Source organism: Zosterops lateralis, assembly GCF_965231275.1.
Source record: "Zosterops lateralis genome assembly, chromosome: 11".
NCBI classification, from domain to species: Eukaryota; Metazoa; Chordata; class Aves; order Passeriformes; family Zosteropidae; genus Zosterops; species Zosterops lateralis.
Window position 1 is genome coordinate 2359092 of NC_139771.1, and position 16984 is coordinate 2376075.

General features: G+C 49.6%; 1 protein-coding gene across 4 annotated transcripts; it reads right to left on the reverse strand.

The window, feature by feature from the left end:
* Positions 1–1805: 1805 nt before the first annotated feature.
* GLYCTK (glycerate kinase) lies at positions 1806–16961 on the reverse strand. Of its 4 annotated transcripts, XM_083869319.1 has the most exons (6): positions 10425–10588; positions 8109–8504; positions 7584–7735; positions 5682–5857; positions 4258–5074; positions 1806–2892 (listed from the first exon to the last, which is right to left on the reverse strand). In XM_083869319.1, exons 2-6 carry the CDS (start codon positions 8393–8395, stop codon positions 2846–2848), a joined length of 1479 nt encoding a protein of 492 aa, XP_083725445.1. In that variant the 5' UTR covers positions 8396–8504; positions 10425–10588; the 3' UTR covers positions 1806–2845. The 4 variants fall into 4 exon arrangements, with proteins under 4 accessions (XP_083725445.1, XP_083725444.1, XP_083725442.1 ...); XM_083869318.1 differs by lacking the exon at positions 10425–10588 and adding an exon at positions 16855–16961 and having other exon boundaries at positions 1806–5074; XM_083869316.1 differs by having other exon boundaries at positions 1806–5074; positions 10425–10587.
* Positions 16962–16984: the final 23 nt, after the last annotated feature.

Genomic DNA, 16984 nt, shown 5'->3' on the forward strand with positions numbered 1-16984 from the left:
TGGGAGCCGGCCTCGGAGGAGCCACCAGAGCTGTCCCCTGGGGTGCTGCAGGAGGATTGCTGGCCTCAGCCTGGACTCCATCCTGCATCCCAGGCTCCCCAGCCCTCTTGGGATGCAGCTGAGGGGTGCCAAGCTGCTTTGGGGTGAGGCCAGCACAAGCCCACTCCTTGTATTGCACCCCCTTGCAAGGGTGGGCCTGGTTCTGCACCACATTGGCCATGGAGAGCCCCAGTGACTGCACTGGTGGGCTGATCCCTGAGGAATCTGCTGCTTTGGTTTTGTCTCCAACTATCCTGAGACATGGGTGACAGCCTCTGGCAGCATCTGGGTGCAGGCACTGCCAGCAGCACAGGGGAGGAGGAAGAGGAAGAAGAGGAAAAAGATGCTGAGGAATGGCCACGACAGCAAGGGTTGCCCTGGGCATGATGCTCTTCAAGGGTTCTCAAGAGGCCTCAGCCACTCTTTCAAGGTTTGTGTTATAACTATCACATTAGCAAAAGTAGTGAAAATCATGGCTTGTGGAGGAGATGAAAGGCAGCTCCTTCCAACGCCTCCATGAAGGAAGGGCCCCATTAACACCTAGTGAATTATTGGCCATTAATCAGGCTCTGTGCAAAATAAAACCATCCACATTTATCATTATTGGATCCTTAATGAAGTGATAATGGGAATGCTGGGGAACTGTGATATTAATGTCTTCTAAGAGGCAAGAGCAGAGCCAAGGGCGGCAGCCAAGATTTTTAATTTACTGCCAAAAGCTCGTGCTGTTAATAATGCTGTTACTTCTCCTGGCCGTTAGCACTGTTTGGCTACGAGCTGCCGACTTAGGAGAGCAAATCAACCCTGAACATACCCAGACTTTGTTCACCTGCTCCCCCACCCAGCATCTGAGCACATTTTCCCCACCCACTGTCCCAGTGTCCCCTGCCCATGTGTAGGGATATGGCCAGGGAGCTGCTGGCCAATTTCACCCAACTGACTCCATCCTGAGGGCTGGCTGGTGTAGGAAGTTTTTTTTTTCCCTAATAAAAAGGGAAGGGACTGTGAGTGTCAAGCCCCCGTGGCTCTTATTGTCCTCTCTCTGCGACTTTCCTCCTTAGGCACAAGCACCCTGGAGCCAAGGTGGCATGGAGCTGGTCCCAGCACAGCCCACACACAGGGGTTGCTCAGTGTGATTGCAGCCACACTCTGGTTTCTTCATTTGCTCAGCTTTACTCCCATGAGGCCAATATTCCATCCAGGACAGCACGGACAAGCTGCAAAGCCCCGCTCAGCTGTGGTGATTCACTTGAGTTCCCAATAGAAAAGTCTATGCTCCTGCCAGCCCAGAGGCAAATCATTACTAGGCAGGTAAGTGATGCTCTCATGTCTTAAGATTTGTGTTATTCCACAAATCCTGCTAAACCTGACCAGTGTGGCCCAAATGTATGTTGGCTCATGCGTGGGTCCCTTTTGTGGAGGGACTGAAGGTCAGAGGGAGCTGGCTTTGGGCTGGAGCAATAGCAGACAATTCCTTGCTGAGCACCGTCCAGAGGAATAAGATGATGATTTGTCTGTGAGGGCTGCACACGCTCCAGTGCTCCTTTTGTCCCTAGGCAGAAGTTGCACAAGGTCCACCAAAGCAACCTCTTGGAAATGGAGCTTTGAGTTATCCAGGTAGAAAGATCAGAGAAGTATTTCTGTAGCCTGAGTGTTCTTGCTGAACCTCCCCGTGGCCTGTTATCTCCTCATTAGGAAACAAAGGACAAGAACAAAATCCATATATGTCAGCCAAGCAAAGGTAGATGGGAAATGCACTTGAAACAGCTCCATCCTTTCAACAAACCTTTTATTAGACTTCTCTCCTCCCCAACACACACTCTTTAATTGTTATGAAAAGCCACCATTCAGGAAGCAAGGACACTGCTTGGGCTGCCTGGGGTAGGCATTTCCCAGAAGTCAGCCAGCACTAGCTCAAGGTCCTCTGAAATTGACTGGGAGACAGCACAAGCAACAACCCAAAGTCCAGCAATGTGGCAGAGTTGTGAGCAGGGGGTTATGGTGGCCCTGTGGCAGCATGCCCAGGCTGGCACACTGGATCACTGCTTGAAGTGACCCTTCTGCCAGGCACCCCAGCCTGAAACCAGAGTCACTCTGCATTCCACTGGAGCAGAATGGTCCAGGGAGCACTCACCACGTTGTGGAGGCAGCTTTACCCAGTTATCCTGGCTGCAGCCCGTGCTTTTGGCTGTATCACTGCCTGTGTTATTGCCCCTGTGGAGCTGCCCTGCTGGGCACGGAGCAGGCGACCTGCCAGCGACCTCCGGAGAAAAACACACAGCACAAAGCAGCTTCTCCTGCACAACCACCCCCTGACATTATGGGGGCACAGCAAGCTCTATAACGCTTGGCAGATTTTCCCCAGCAGATCTTGGAGCTGTTTGCCAGTGTGAGCAAGTTCAGGCATGTTACAGAAGACCTTCAGACTCTGAGGACAAATGAGATGCGTGGATGAGTTTAAACCACCAGGCAAGACCGGGGTTTTGAAATTCCCAGGGTTGTGCCTTATTCTGAGCCTGGGCTGTAGCCCAGAGAGTCCAGCTGCCAGCCTGGCATCGACACCAGCCCCCATGATGGTCTTGCTGATATCCCTACTTGTTAGATACTGGCTTCAAAACCAAAATAGGAGGTTTTGCATCCTCCTCAAAACCCCACCCTCTGATCCACCTTGAAGTAGGATGCAGAACGACTGTTCAGTGAGACACCACAGGGTGTTGGCACAACGGTGTATTTATGTCACGAGATGAGATCAGCCACACGGAGTAGGTTGGTCTGTCTGGAAAGAGTCTGAGTCAAGCGTGTCCTATTACATTAGAGCTGGATTTTCAAAGGAGTTCGGCTCCCACTTAGGCTCTGTAAAAAACAGACGGATATTCAAAAGGAGTTGGACATGCTGGGTCGTACTGGCTGCTGAGCTGAAATCCTTTGAATATCCAGCCAAACTGTTAGTGTGCCTGTTGCTGCAGGCAAAGCCCTCCTGAAATCCAGCCCCACTGAGCTCCATGTCCTGGGAAACCAAACTCATCTCTGCTCTCCTACATATCACACTGCAGTAGGTGACAAAAACATGATAACCACCGTTGTCCTCGAGCATGTGGGGGTAGCAGCTCCCTGTCAGAGCACAGCTCTGCCAGATTTGCCCTTTGATCAGCTCAGCAGCATGGGTCAGGAGAGCTGAGCATAAAGGTTTCCTTGCCTTTTGTTCTGTGGAATTAGCAGAGTTAATCAGAATGACAGCAACTTCTGCCTCAGTGCAGAGGAAAGGTCAGTGGTTCAGGCTGGATGCATGACAGTTTTCTAGACAGTTGGAAAACAACACCATGAAAGCTCATAGCATACATGCTGCTGGCACAGAGGCTCTCCCAACAGGGACCAGTGGGGAAGATGTTACTGTGGAGTGGAGGGAAGGAGGCTGGAGGAGGACTCCATACCTTACACTACACAGTGAAGGTATGTCATCTTCTATGTCACTGTGTACTGCTTATGGCACTCAGCCAGTATCAAGAACTTCTCTCTGCTGACGTGTTTCTTAGTGACACTCCTGGGTGTGCATCCTGCTGAGGGTCTTTGTCATCTCAGTACCCTGATGTGGGAAGAGCTGTAAGGCACTGTGCTGGCATGTGGAGCAGGTGCAGGGTGTCCCCTTCCCATCACATCCCCCAGCACCTCCATGCTTCAGGTGAGCAAGCCTTGCTGTTACTTCTTTTACATTCTTCAATTATTGTAATTGCTCCAGTGAACCCCTAAAACCCTGCTGCTGAGCTGCTCTTGAGCTGGGGGCACTGGAAGTGCAACAGTGCAAGAATGGCTCTCTGTGGTAGCCCTGCCATGGCCTCAACTTCCCCACATCTCTTAAATTAACTATAGTTGAAGCAGTCACAAGTCTTAAATCGAGTTTCCTTGTCTGTAATGTGACCTCTTACTTTCCTCTGATTCCCCCAATTACAAGAGCTTGCTTTTGCTGTGGACATTCACTCATGTGTCTAATTAGTGGATTCTTTCTGTCAAAGACACTAGCAGCCTTGACAATGAGCCCTAATTTAAGTAGTTTGCATTTGTCCACAGCATTGGTGTTTTCATTTACTCCTACTCCTAATTAAGTGCATCTGGATATCTGCAGAGGGAGCTCTCATGATCTCTCCATGGCTCTAATTAAAATGGCCTGGATGTCCATGACATTGGTGCCAGTCAAGCCTGTCACCAGCAGGTGATGCCCACCTTGGAACTGCCTGAAGAATGTGTAGGAATCATTGTTCCTGAGAAAGGCTTCCACATCCAGGCCTTCCTGAAGTGCCTCAGCCACCAGCCCTGGAGTGCAGAAGGCTCCTGCTGCCTCCGTTGGCCCATCCTGCCCATCTGTTCCCCCACTGAGGAAGAGGATCTCACACCTCCTTTGGGGACTGCTGGCTTCTGTGGCCTGAGCCTTGTGCAGCCCCAGCCCCACACGCAGGGCCAGCTCCTGGTTTCTCCCTCCCTTGCCAGTTCCTTGGAGCTGGACTGTGGTTTCTCCACCAGCCAGGATGCAGACTGGTCTGACAGGCCCTAATCCTCTCAGGGCCTGTAGAAACTCATCCAGGTCCAAAGTTGGGATATGTAGCTCTGCTGCCAGCTGCAGGAGATTCCTCCTCAGCTCGTCACTCAGGGAGCCTTTTCCGAGGCTGGCAAAGCCCAGGCAGACCAGCTGGATCAGCTGGCAGTACAGTGTGGCAACACGGCTGACTTCCCCCTGGACTGCTGCACTCAGGACCAGAGCTGCATAGCCCAGGCCCTCAGCCTGGCGTTTGGCCTCTTCCAAAGCCAGTGTGTTGGACCCAAGGATGATGTTGGAAACGTGGGCGTAGTTTTCCGGAGCAGTGGGCTTGGTGGGAGAGCTGGAGAGGACCATTTCCACTGACTTGGGCAGGTCGTGCAGCAGGTTGTATTTGGTGAGTATCTGAATGCAGTCTTGGACACTGTGGGAGCTGGGAGCAGTGGGCCCACTCGCTATGATGTCCAGGGGGTCACCTATCACATCAGACAGGATGAGACTCACCACCTATGGAAACAAATGCCCACAGATTATTGCAGGAGGAAAAGACAGGTGACCACAAAAGAACCCTGGCATAAGCACTGCTCTGAGTGCCATCCCCACATCAAAGCAGATGGAAACAGGGTAGGTCTTTGCCCATTTTTATTTTATGGACCTGTGAGTGTCACCTTGTCCTTCTCAAACCCACAGATTTACAGTCCCCTTAGAAGCTGGACTATTATGTTGGAAGATGTAACCTGTGACACTGCATTTGTCAGGCCAAACCTACTGTGGGTTCAGCAATGGCACATGCTGAGAACAGCCCCCAGGGGAGCCAAGGGTCAGAGCCAGCCTTGAAAGCACTGTGCTGAAGCACCAAGTGCCTGCTGGGTGTGGGCTGGGGTCTGCAGAGTGGCATGATGGGATGGCTGATGTTTCCCAAGTCGGAATTCCCACTCTTCCATCTCTGTCTTCCTGAGAGTTTTGGTCCTCAGTGAAATCTCAGCCAGAGAGCCCCAAAACAGTGTGTAAAGTTGTTCACTCAGTATGGAAAAAGACCTTGCAAGTTGATTAAACCTCTATTTTGAGGGTAGATGGGTGATCCCTGGGCAAACAGGGGCTTTCCCTTGGTTACCCGTGCAGGATGTGCCAGCTGGGCCAGCCCTCCACCCTTCAGCATGGACAGAGTCTTCCGGACAATGTTCAGCTCCTGTATGGCAGCTCCTCGGGAAGCCAACATCTTTGTAAGTTTCTCCTTCTCCTTGAGGATGATGGGAGGGATGGGAGCAGGCAGGAGGGCTGATCCACCCCCTAGGACGCAGAAGAGATGGCAAGGACATCACGATAGCAGGAAAAGGAAGACAAAGGAGAGGAGAGCAAGGCTTTAGCCTTTTCTCTCACCAGTATCTGGAGGGAAGGCAGAGGTGATTGGGGACCTAAGCTAACGTCATCTTCAACAATGGGCTTTAATCACTGCCATCCTGCACTTTCTGCAGTCAGCTACACTTCACTGAGGCAGTGTGAGCCTGGCTGGATGGGGGCACCACAAGCCTGCAGTGTGCTGGGGATGACAGAAAAGGGACAGCAACTACCTTCACCTCTGCACCAGGCTACAAGTGGGTCCTCACACTGATACTCAAGGGTTACGTGGATGGGTGAGCAGGGAGCATGGCCTCCACAACACACAGCAGTCAGTGCTGTGCACATGTGGACACTGCCTGCTTTGGTGGCTCAATTTATTCAGGATAGTGTGTAAAAACACTGGCTAGGGATGCAGCAAGATTGGAAATGGCTGAACTGCACTCATATAGGCCTGGGAGGAAAGAAAAGGGGGGACAGTAATGCAAAGGACAAAGCACACCCTGAGTCCAGGGTGATAGCTTCACTGATGAGAATTCTGTCTGATACAAGCAGGCATTGGAAATGTGGAAAAGAAGGCAAGGTTATAATGGAAAAGTGGAATGGATGGAAAATACAGAGAAGAAAAGAGCAAGGTCTGTGCAGAGAGTGAATGTGCACAGAAGTACAGCTGAATGCTACTGTCAAAATGCTAAGCCTGCTCAGAGGTTTGAGACAAATCAGCATCAATAAAACATGATGAGCAAGAAAAACAAATGCAAATGCCTGTGTTTCAGTCAATAGCCAGGGATCTAGCTGAGAGGCAGGAGCAGTTGGGGACCAGCTGCTATGTGGGAGTGCACATGCATACGGAGTCACAGCCACAGGGAGATCCTGTACAGGCTCCCTTAAGGGCTGAGGAGTCTCTTGGAGATCCCTGTAGCCAAAAGACAGGAGGAAGCCCAGGGGAATCCCCAGAAAGAACAGCTAGCTTCCAGTCACTTGGGTGTTTGCCTAATGGCATTGCTCTCTCTGTACCAGATCAGGCTTCAGCATTCACAGAGGAATAAACACTGAGCAGAGAAGACCAGAGCAGCCTTTCTGCAGAGCTGCTCCAAGCCCCTGCTTGCTTTTGCCATGTGACACACAATGGGCTCAGCATGAGGTGATGTCACTGCCTCTCTCTGATGCATCTTCTTACACGGTCCTGGATCTGGGGACAGTCTGGGGCCCACTAGCCAGGCCCTGGGGGTGTGCAGGGCTGCCCCTGCAAGGCATGCAGCTTACTGTGTGTTCCCACTAGCTGGGAAGGAGCTAGTGACCCTGGGAGAGGTCAGTCCCAAGTCTCAGCTTTCAGACTCACACTCCTGCACAAATACAGAGAATTCAGGAGGGGGCAGGAAAAAAGTGTCTCCTTGCCAACAGGTGCCAGGCTGTGCCCGGAGGTGCCACTTCACTGGGTAGCACAACTGCAGGACCCAGCCTGTGCAGCTCAGCCTCTTTCCAGTGCTGTGAGGCAGTGTGTCCTCTGCAACAGCAGGAAGCCCTGTGCTCTCCCTTGCTGCATTTCTGAAGAAAGGATGGCAGAAGGGAGAGGAAAAATCAGAGGTGCAAGTGTGCATGCTGAAGGGGCTGGCACAGCACAGCAATCCCTTGCTGCATGGCCAGGGGTGGCAGGAAGCTGGGAGCCCCACACTACCTGAGATGAGCACAAGGAGCAGGTCATCAGCAGTCAGGCCCTTAGCCAGCTCCAGGATGGCAGCTGCTCCCTTCAGAGCCTCTTCATCTGGGAGGTTGTTCTTAGCGCCTTCGATGACCTGGATTTTGCTGTGTGGCTTCAGGAGCATCCCCCTGTTGAGGTAAGAGAGGCAATTACACCACGGCTCTGTGCACCGACACAGGCAGCCAGGCTGTCACCTACAGGTGCCTGGTGTACCAGTGGCATACAGTGAGTGACCAGGACAGGCAGGTAGCCTTTGCTGAGTGTCTCTTCCCCAAAGCCAGAGAGTCAGCGCATCTAGCACAAGAGCTGGGCTGCGTCCCTGGTGTCACTGGGATGTGATGGTGGTTGAAGATGAGAGTGGTGGGGTGGATGGGGTGGGCAACAGACCAAGGGCAGCTCCAAAGGACTTAAGGTGTTCACAGCAACACCCCACAAAGGACAAATCTGGCAGCCTACATCCCTGCTTCCTGCTCCCCAAAATTGTCCAGAAACAGTCCTTACTCCATTCCTGCTCGCTGCAGGCTCTCCTGGATCCCTAGTGGCACATTGATAATCCCCAGAGTGAGGTGGTCTCCCAGGATCTCTTCAGCTGCTGCGGCCATCCCCAGCACAGCTTTTCCAAAACCCACCAGGTACAAGTCCCTCTTCACTGGAAAGGCCTGACCCTTCACCAGCAGCTGCGGGCACCCATCTCTCTGGAGCTTCAGAGCCCTCTTCAGCATGGGGGCTGGGCGGACAGTGCCCACAGCACCACGGAACAGGGACAGGGCGTGCTCACGGAGGGACATGGTGCACAGGCTGGCAGGGCTGAGCCCCTCTGCGTTGTGGGGTGGGCTTGTGCACTCTCTGTCCGCACTGGCAAGGCCTCAAGGGCTGAAACAGCCAGCAGCCTCTGACCTGCAAGGGAAAGTGAACATTTTTGCTAGTAGAAGAGACAGGGCTGTCATAGAAAGAACAGAGAGATCAAAACATGAACTGTGAAAGTCTAGTTCCTGTTTCCCCTAGATTAAGGTGCCATACGAGCACATTTTCTAACTTTTCCCTGGGCAAGAAGAAGGGAAGAACAGTGTCACATTCAAACTGTCAGCTTGTGATTCCCGTGCAATCTCATCACCTCCTGCAGGGAAGATGAGTTCTGCCAGCCAGCTTCTCCATCACCGTAGATTTGCCACTGGCAAGCCATCATTTCTATTTTCTTAGTGTTTGACACCTTTCCAAACTGTGGAAGCTGCTCTCTGTCCTGGAGAGAGCAGGGCATCTGAGTGGAACAGCTTTTCGCTATGTTAACGCCCTTCCTCATGCTAGCCAAATGCTGATCTCACCCTCTGGCTGTGCACTGCCCCATGTGCCCCCTGCAGCATCAGACATGGACTGTGGAGAAACAACAGCCTTGCTGGCTGCCTCATCCCTTGCTGCTGGTGGCCACAGAGGGACCAGTAATGAGGATTCCTCACCAAACAGCAAATTAACACAAGGCTTCATTTGCCTTTCTCTTTTAGTCCTCATTATCCATTAAAATCACATTCAGAGCCCAAATAAGACCTCATATCCAGGAAAAGTTGCCAGCCGTGTCTGTGAAAGCCCATTTGAGCTGCTCTCCACTGAGCATTAGCATTATATGCAAGAGATCTGTGCATGGACCAAAAGATCTCAGCTGCTCAAGGGCAGATACTTGTCTTGACAGAGGAAAGGTGGCCCCTGCCAGCACACACACATCTATTCCCTCGCAGCATTTATCCTTCTCTCTGTTAACTGGCAGCAAGTTCACTGCTGGTTTCTGAGGATCAAAGACCCTTGTGATCTGCATCTCTCCTGCTCATGGCATTTAAGGCAGGGTGCCAGGAGGCTGAAGCAGCCAGGGTAACACACTCGATCACAGACCCATTGAAATTACCTGAGAGAGTTAATCCTTTCTCTAGTAAGTGGATGTGTTTTGTGCAAGAGCTTCTTTTAGGAGAGCTCTGGAGTCCAGAGGTCTCTTTGTCCTGACACTCCCATAGCATTGCGAGGTGTTAATCATTAAGCTAGACAAGCTTTTCAACAGCTCCTCTGGGTCTAAATCTGCCTTATTTTGCTGCAGGAACACAAAGGATCTACACAAAAAGCTTCTACACACCTTTTCAAACACAACTTGGGCACACTCTGAAGTCTTGGGGCTAGGGACCTGTAGGTAAGGCTATATGGAGAATCAAAGGTTTGTCAGAGAAAGAACCCCAAGAATCACTGAAGTGGGAAAAGACCCTTAAGAACAAGGCTAACAGTAAACGATTCATTGCTTAGGAGAACAGATTCTAAAGCCAAAAGCCAAGGCAGATTAACTATTTGTGTGTAGTCCCTTTAGGTGCTGGTCAGAAGGACTGACACTTTTCAACCATAAGGAAACACAAGAACAAAAGACAGAGTGCCCTGACCACTTTGTTACTAGACTCTTTAAACATCATGGCAGCTGATGCTGCTAGCAGTTCAAACCACTGACCCCACTTCAATGAGGGCCACAGTAACTGTTCTGACTGCAGTGAAGTCAGCTGTGCACCTCTCAGGAACTGAGATAAGCATCTCTGCTCCCAGCAGGTCTCTGACTCACCTGTGGGCACAGTGCAATCAGAGGAAGGTGCTACAAAGCAGAGGTGCATCACACCCCAGGTCACTCTGAGCTGCAATACAGGGTTTGCAGAAATGGCTGGAGAAGAAAAGCTTAAAGGGAGCTAGGGGAGTTTAAGAAAATAAATTTCAAAGTTTTTAACAGGCTTTGTCTCTGTCTTGATGTTTCTGTGCACGGCTGTCCCTGAAGCCCGGGGAAATTGAGCACAACCAGACCTGCAACCGTGGCTCCTGTCACACGTGCCCTCCTGGCAGCCCTGTTCAGCTCCAGCTCCAGACACGACACAGCAGACACGAGTTCTTTAAAAGCAATCCTCTCCTACTGGAGGTGGAAAAACTAAATGCCAGCTTAATTCATCTGGCACTTGTGTACATATTGCTAATGATTACTCTGGAAAGCATTTCAGTACAAAAGCAGGCATGTAATCTGTTTTCTGCACTCTGAACTCAGATTATATTTTAACCATTGAGACCTGATTCAGAGTCTGTGAAAGTCAGGAAGTGCCGTTCTGTTGTGTCCAGGATTTTGGGGTCCAGTGCCTGACACTGATCTCAGAGCACAGGTGTAAAGGTAGAGTAAATACAGTGTAAAACCCCCTTGGCAGTCAGAGGTTATCCAACTTTATACCAGTGCAACAGAGAGCTGAATTTGGCACAGATCCATCTGCTTTGGATGTCTCAGTGTATGACTCTGCTCCTTGTCAGCTCTGATTAGACACACAGGCTCACTGGAGGCTCCCCTTGGAATGGGGGTGCTGCTAATGATACCACAAATCTGTTTTTATGTAGTTTATTTATACAGTCTCAGGCACTGGGTACTAAATGTCATCAGGGAACAGCTATAAATCAGTGCTATGAAATCCACTGTAGATATTAACAAAAAATAAAACTCCTACTCATTTTACGAAGGCTTTAAAAACAAGATCAAGAGAACTGAATATCACCCCAAAACACAAGCAGTTGTGGAAAAAAAAAATAACCCAAATGGCAGCTCTCAGGCTCCCTCCCCAGATGGTGGGTTTAGAAGTGGTGTAATTGCCTGTTAACTGCTACATATTGCACGAGGGGAAATTACACCCTCACATCCCTGCGTTTCCCTCTTCCCACTGCTGGCTGTGAGGAATCTGGGCTGGGAGAAGGGGCTGATGATGTGACTCATATTACTTCATGCACTAATCTTAGTTTCCCAGTTTCTCAGGAAAATCACTTAAGGATGAATGAGCCCTTTTCTGTATTGATATAAGGTGACAAGGTGTAGGAACAAGTGAGGTTCAGGTGTAACACCTTCCCATTGTCCCTGGTTGGGATAATCTGGAGTTGGAATATAGACAGTCTTTTGAAAAGTTTCCTGTAAGTTTGCACTAAGCTTAGGATGAAAATGATGGTAAGAATTGCCTGTTCCAAAGAGAGCTGGAGGATTGTAAGGGGTTTAGATTAATCCCCTTTAAATGAAAACTTCCTCAGCTCTCATTCATTTCAATCTACACACTTATAATAATCTACACACACCATTATAAGCCCTTTCTTCAGAGGGCTTCTCCTAAGCCTGTAGAAATTTCCACTGTTAGCTCTCACACCAAAAAAAGCGCAAAACCCCAGCCTTTCATTTTCACCTTCTCTGGGAAAGAGGGAGGAGAAGGAGCTGGACTATTTTAAAATACAGGCAAAATGCTTGTTTGCATTACCTTTCATTAACGTTTTAATTAAAGCAATTCTGCAGGCAAGGACCCAAAGTCAGAGGGAGATAGAAACAATCCAGTAGTAGGGGCAGAAATGTGGTAAAGCTGCCAAGTAAATAAGATGGTGGGAAGAGAGCAAAAGCACGGACATAGTGGGGCAGAGTTTGTTTCAGCCATAAACTGGGGAAGAAAACATTGAACAAACGAGCTGGCCATGCCCATGGAGTGAGAAAAGTGAGCCAGCACCTCACTCCATGGCAGGTACTTGAAAGCTAGGAAAATACTCCTTTCTAGGGCCAGTCTGCCATCACTGGGCAGAACCAAGCTGTTCCTGGTGCTGTGGTTGGAGGTTTGTTCAAGGATTTGCATCTTGGGCTTGTGGTTTTTTTCTGAAGTCGGGGAAATTGAGCTTGTTGCAGGCCAACCCAACCACACACACATCCTGAGTTTCAGGTGCTGTTAGATCAGAGGATACCATGCCAGAATGTTTGATTTAACTGAGAACTTCAGGGATCTAAGTCACTTTATCTTCAATGCTGTCAGGATGCCTCTGGATTTCCTCCAGGACTGGTGGCTGGCCCACCTTGTACAGGGTCAACTTCAGAATCCCTGAGGGGCTAGGAAAATATTTGAGATGGCACTACATCAAACCCCAGTTGTTAGAGGATAATTTTGAGTGCAAGCTCTGAGAGACAGATTACAGTAGTAAACTCCCAGACACAGTAAGCTTTAGCAGTGTCTCTTGCTCCTCGTTTTTCTTGCTGCGCGACTTTTTTCTGGCCTCTCGGCATGTAAATTACTGACAGACTCACCAAGGCTCCCTACTTCCATTTCTCCTGCATCACCAGGGGAATTTACCTATGCAGCACAACAGAGGGGAGATTTTACTGCCTTAAACTCCCTCGTTCCCACTTACTGGCACATCTCCTCTATCATTTGATATATCAACTTTAATTCGCCTGCTGAGCCTTGCTCAAACCCAAGCTTGCTGCTCCACATAGTCCCAAAAGCATTACAAGAAAATTTTCCAGGAGATGCACTGAACCCAGGAGGGAAACAACACAGTGAAGGCTTGTTCCAAGTGACTATTCTGGGAGGATTAGATGGGGGATTTTTCAAGACTAATCTCTTTAAATGAAAATTTCAGAATTTGATTAATTTTTTAATCTGCACATGGATTTGCATAAAATTACTGCACTGCCTCATTCACATTTGGCAAAAAAGAAAATGTCTGCAGCAAGGATGGGCAGCTATGAAGAGCCTGGTGCACGAGAGGGTGTGCAGGGACAGGGTGAGGGGCCTTTGCCCCCTCTCACTGCTTTGCCCTCTCTCACTGCAGTGCTCCTGCATCCATAAGTGGGAAAAAGGATGAGGGTGGTCAGCAGCAGTACGATGAGACCAGAGGGTTTGCCAGGCAGGCAAGGGAGGAAGTAGGATGGAGCCTGGATACTTTTGTTTTCAGAACATGCTGAGCTCTGGGAAACCCAGGAGTCCTAGTTTCCAGCACATGACTTTCTATATGTTGCTTGGAAAAGAAATATGTTGCTCTCATGACTGATTTACTCACCAGGAAAGAGTATCAACAGGGTCTCTTTGCCTTTGATGGAGAATGTGGCTTAAGGCCAAAGACAGAGAAGATAAGTGTTCTATTCAGCATTTTATATATATAGATCAGTATCATTAACAAAAAAAAAAAAAAAAAGGATTTGACATATGCATCTTACTAGTTTTTCTAGGTCACACTCCCTTCACTCCCTCTATACCTTTTGGAAATTATTTTCCTCTGCTCTGGGGATTGCAAGGAAGAAAAACTTTTCACTAAAAATTCTTCTGTAGCTCAACACAGAACACTACTACCCTGAAGCCAAGCCCATGCCAAGTCTACTTCCTTTCATGCTGTAATTTCTCAAACTCCCTATTCTGAGTCAACTTGCCATCAAAGATGATAGTCATTTAAAATACAGGGAAAGATCACAGTATTCTAGAGAAGATGAAAAGCTGCGAGACTTGAGCACTGGAATAGTAGAAAGGGGTTGAAATTCAGTGCTGTGAAATACAAGGTCATGGTCTTTGGGATTATTAGCAGAAAATTATGAGCTCCTCAGCTGGAAATAACATAAGAGGAGAAAGAGCCAGGAATCTTAATCAGTCACAGGATGACAATTACAGCTGCCCTCTGGGCTGAGACAAGAGGCTGTGGGGAACGTGGAAAGCAGCAGATGTGAACTGCCTGGACTTTGCTGAGGTTTCTGACATCATTCCTGTGAGCAGGCTGGAGGGTGGGCTGGGCAATCACGGGCTGACCACTGGGCTCAAAGGGCAGAAAGCAGTGGCTCAGGGTCCAGCTGACATCTGGTAATTGAACAGACTCTGCTGGGGTTTGTGTCACCCCATGGCTTCATTAGTGACCCAGAGAGTAGCACAGAGCACTTAATTTGGGAAAACTGCTGATGGAGGTACCTTCCAGAGGAACCGTGGTAAGGTCGGGGCCCACAGAAACCTCAGGGCACTCAGCAGGGAGAAGTGTGAATTTTTGCTGCTGAGCAAGCACAAGTCCTTGTACTGTGCAGGTTCCAGTGGTATCTAATACAGAAATGCATAGGTAGAATAACTGCATTTGATCGATATTACTCAAGCAGCAATTAAACGTTTTTTCTATTAACTAATTTTGCAGGGGCATTATCCATAATTCCTACTTAATATGACATTTTTCTAGGAGATCCAATTATCCTGCCAGCTAAATTCCAGCTTGGTATAAACTGACAAACTAAGTTCCAACGATTAGGAAGAAAGGCAGAAGAATAAAAAGGAAGTGACAAAATATCAAATCAACAACCCACGGTGTTATACAACTCTAAAACTTAGCTAAGTATTGTAGGTGTTTTGAAGTAAATTGTCTTATGATGTTATTGGTGAGTCACCTCTGGGGCCCGCAGGAGATAATCCAGGCTTTGATCCTGCAATTTAGAGTGTGCAGGAGGCACGACATTCCGAGCTTTTCTAAAACCTCTCATCACACAAAATCAGTTGAAGGTTTTGAACTGGCCTAACAAAAGGGGCAGCTGACCCCGAGACCCTCAGGAGGAATGAGGGCATGTTTTGGTATCCCTGGACTCCACTGTGAAAGTCTTGACTTTGTTTCAAAGAAAAAAAGGTAAATCATTCTGAGGAGCCAATCCCACGGCAGAGTGAAAGGATGACTTGGCTGAGATCCCTAAACATGTAACAGGGACCTGCATGAGCAAACAGCAAGGGCAGAGACTCTGAGAAAAGAAATATTTAACTAAATCAGACATGCACACAAAATAATTCAGCTTGTTTGAAGGACGTACAGAGCTTTAACAGTCCCTGGACTTGTTAAGGTTTGACCACAGGAGGGCAACAGGATCCAAAAGCAAAATCAAGCTATTCTGGACACTTTGAAAGGAAATGCAATTAACGTTCAGGAAGGCATCTACAGTTGATATTTTTCTTTTGATCATGAGTTTCTGGGGGACTGAAGTGACAGGATCTGCTGGTTTCTAAATTTAAAACAGCAGAAAACTGCAGGGTGAGATTCTCACAGCTACTCTTATACACCAAGAACAGCTTTTTAAGGTAAGAAATACACAAAAACCACACACACTGAGCCTGTCATCAGGATTTGTGATAGAAAAAAGCAGTTCCAAGGTGTGTGTACTGGAGCAGCATCCTCAAAAGCCATGGTGTGTTTCTCAAGGGCTGAAATGTGTGCTGCCCACCTTTATTTGAGAGCTTATGTGGTGCAGAAGCATGGTGCTACAGCTGTAGTGTTGCTGGTGTTGCCAAGTTTTTAGAGGAATAAAAATCACTGGGAGATAAAAACGTGCAATAGCTGGACTGAAAGTAGGAAGAGAAGGGTGAGAAAATCATCAGTGTATTTCAAAGGAGGGGAAGCTGACTGATGCTCCCTGGTCATGCTGGGCTGTGCCTGCCGGGCTCTGCCAAGACGCCAGCACAGCACATGAGCCCCATAAACCATTTCACAGAAATACACAATCAGCTGTGTTGGAAAAGAACCCCGAGACATCGAGTCCAACCTATGACCCAACACCACATCACCCAGACCATGGCACTGAGTGCCACATCCAGCCTTTCCTTAAACACCAGGGATAGTGACTCCACATCTCCCTGAACAGCCCATTCCAATGTCTGATCACCCTTTCTGTGGAGAAATATTTCCTGATGTCCAACCTAAACCTCCCTTGGTGCAGCTTGAGGCTGCATCCTCTTGTCCTGTCAGTACTTAGCTGGCCAAGTCCCACCCGGCTATGAACTCGTTTCGGGGATTTGTAGAGAGGGTAAAGGTCACCCCCGAAGCTCTTTTTCTCCAAGTAAACACCCGCAGCTGTCTCAGCCGGTCCAGACCTTTTCCCAGCCCTGCTGCCCTTCTCTGGACCAATATTTCCATATCCTGTTCCAATATTTCAGTATCTTTCCTGAACTGAGGGGCCCAGAAGCGGACACGGCATTCAAAGCGTGGCCTGGCCAGTGCCCAGCACAAGGAGACAATCGGTGTCCTGGTCCTGCCCCACACTATTGCTGACACAGACCAGGTGCCACTGGCCCTCCTGGCCACCAGCCACGCCTGGGCTCCTGGTCAGCTGCCTGCCGACCAGCAGGCATTTCTCCCTAGTTTCCATTGTAAACTCCAAAAAACGCCTTAAATCGACATAATACAGGGAATATCCCGCGCAGGGCGAGGCTCTCTCGGAACTCCCGCCGCCCCTCACGGCCCGGAGCAACGCGAGGGCGCCCGCCCCGCCCGGCGCCGGAAGTGACGAACTCCCGCCCGCGTGAAGCCCTTGCCCGCTCTACGGGATGACGTCATGCCCTCAACTCAGCCTCCCACTCCTCAATAGGCATAGACAGCGAGTGGGTAACGAACTGGTAATGAACTCCGGCCCCACCACAGCCGCCCGGCCCTGCCCGGCGCCGCCCCTTCCCACCTCGGAGCGGCCGGGACGGTGACAGCGGCTGACAAGCACGGCGGGCGGGAGCGCGCAGGCCTTTCCGCCATCCCGCCACACTGTATATGGCCGCGGACACCCCGCCCTTCCCCGTCCCGGCAGCCCCTGC

Excerpts from the sequence above, each read along its gene's own strand:
- GLYCTK (XM_083869318.1), bottom strand. The coding sequence starts at position 8,395 with ATGTCCCTCCGTGAGCACGCCCTGTCCCTGTTCCGTGGTGCTGTGGGC. Across the intron at positions 7,736-8,108 it reads CTGCAGCGAGCAGGAATGGA|GGGGATGCTCCTGAAGCCAC; the intron begins GTAAGGACTGTT and ends TTACCTCAACAG. Across the intron at positions 5,075-5,681 it reads AGCTGGCACATCCTGCACGG|GTGGTGAGTCTCATCCTGTC; the intron begins GTAACCAAGGGA and ends TTGTTTCCATAG.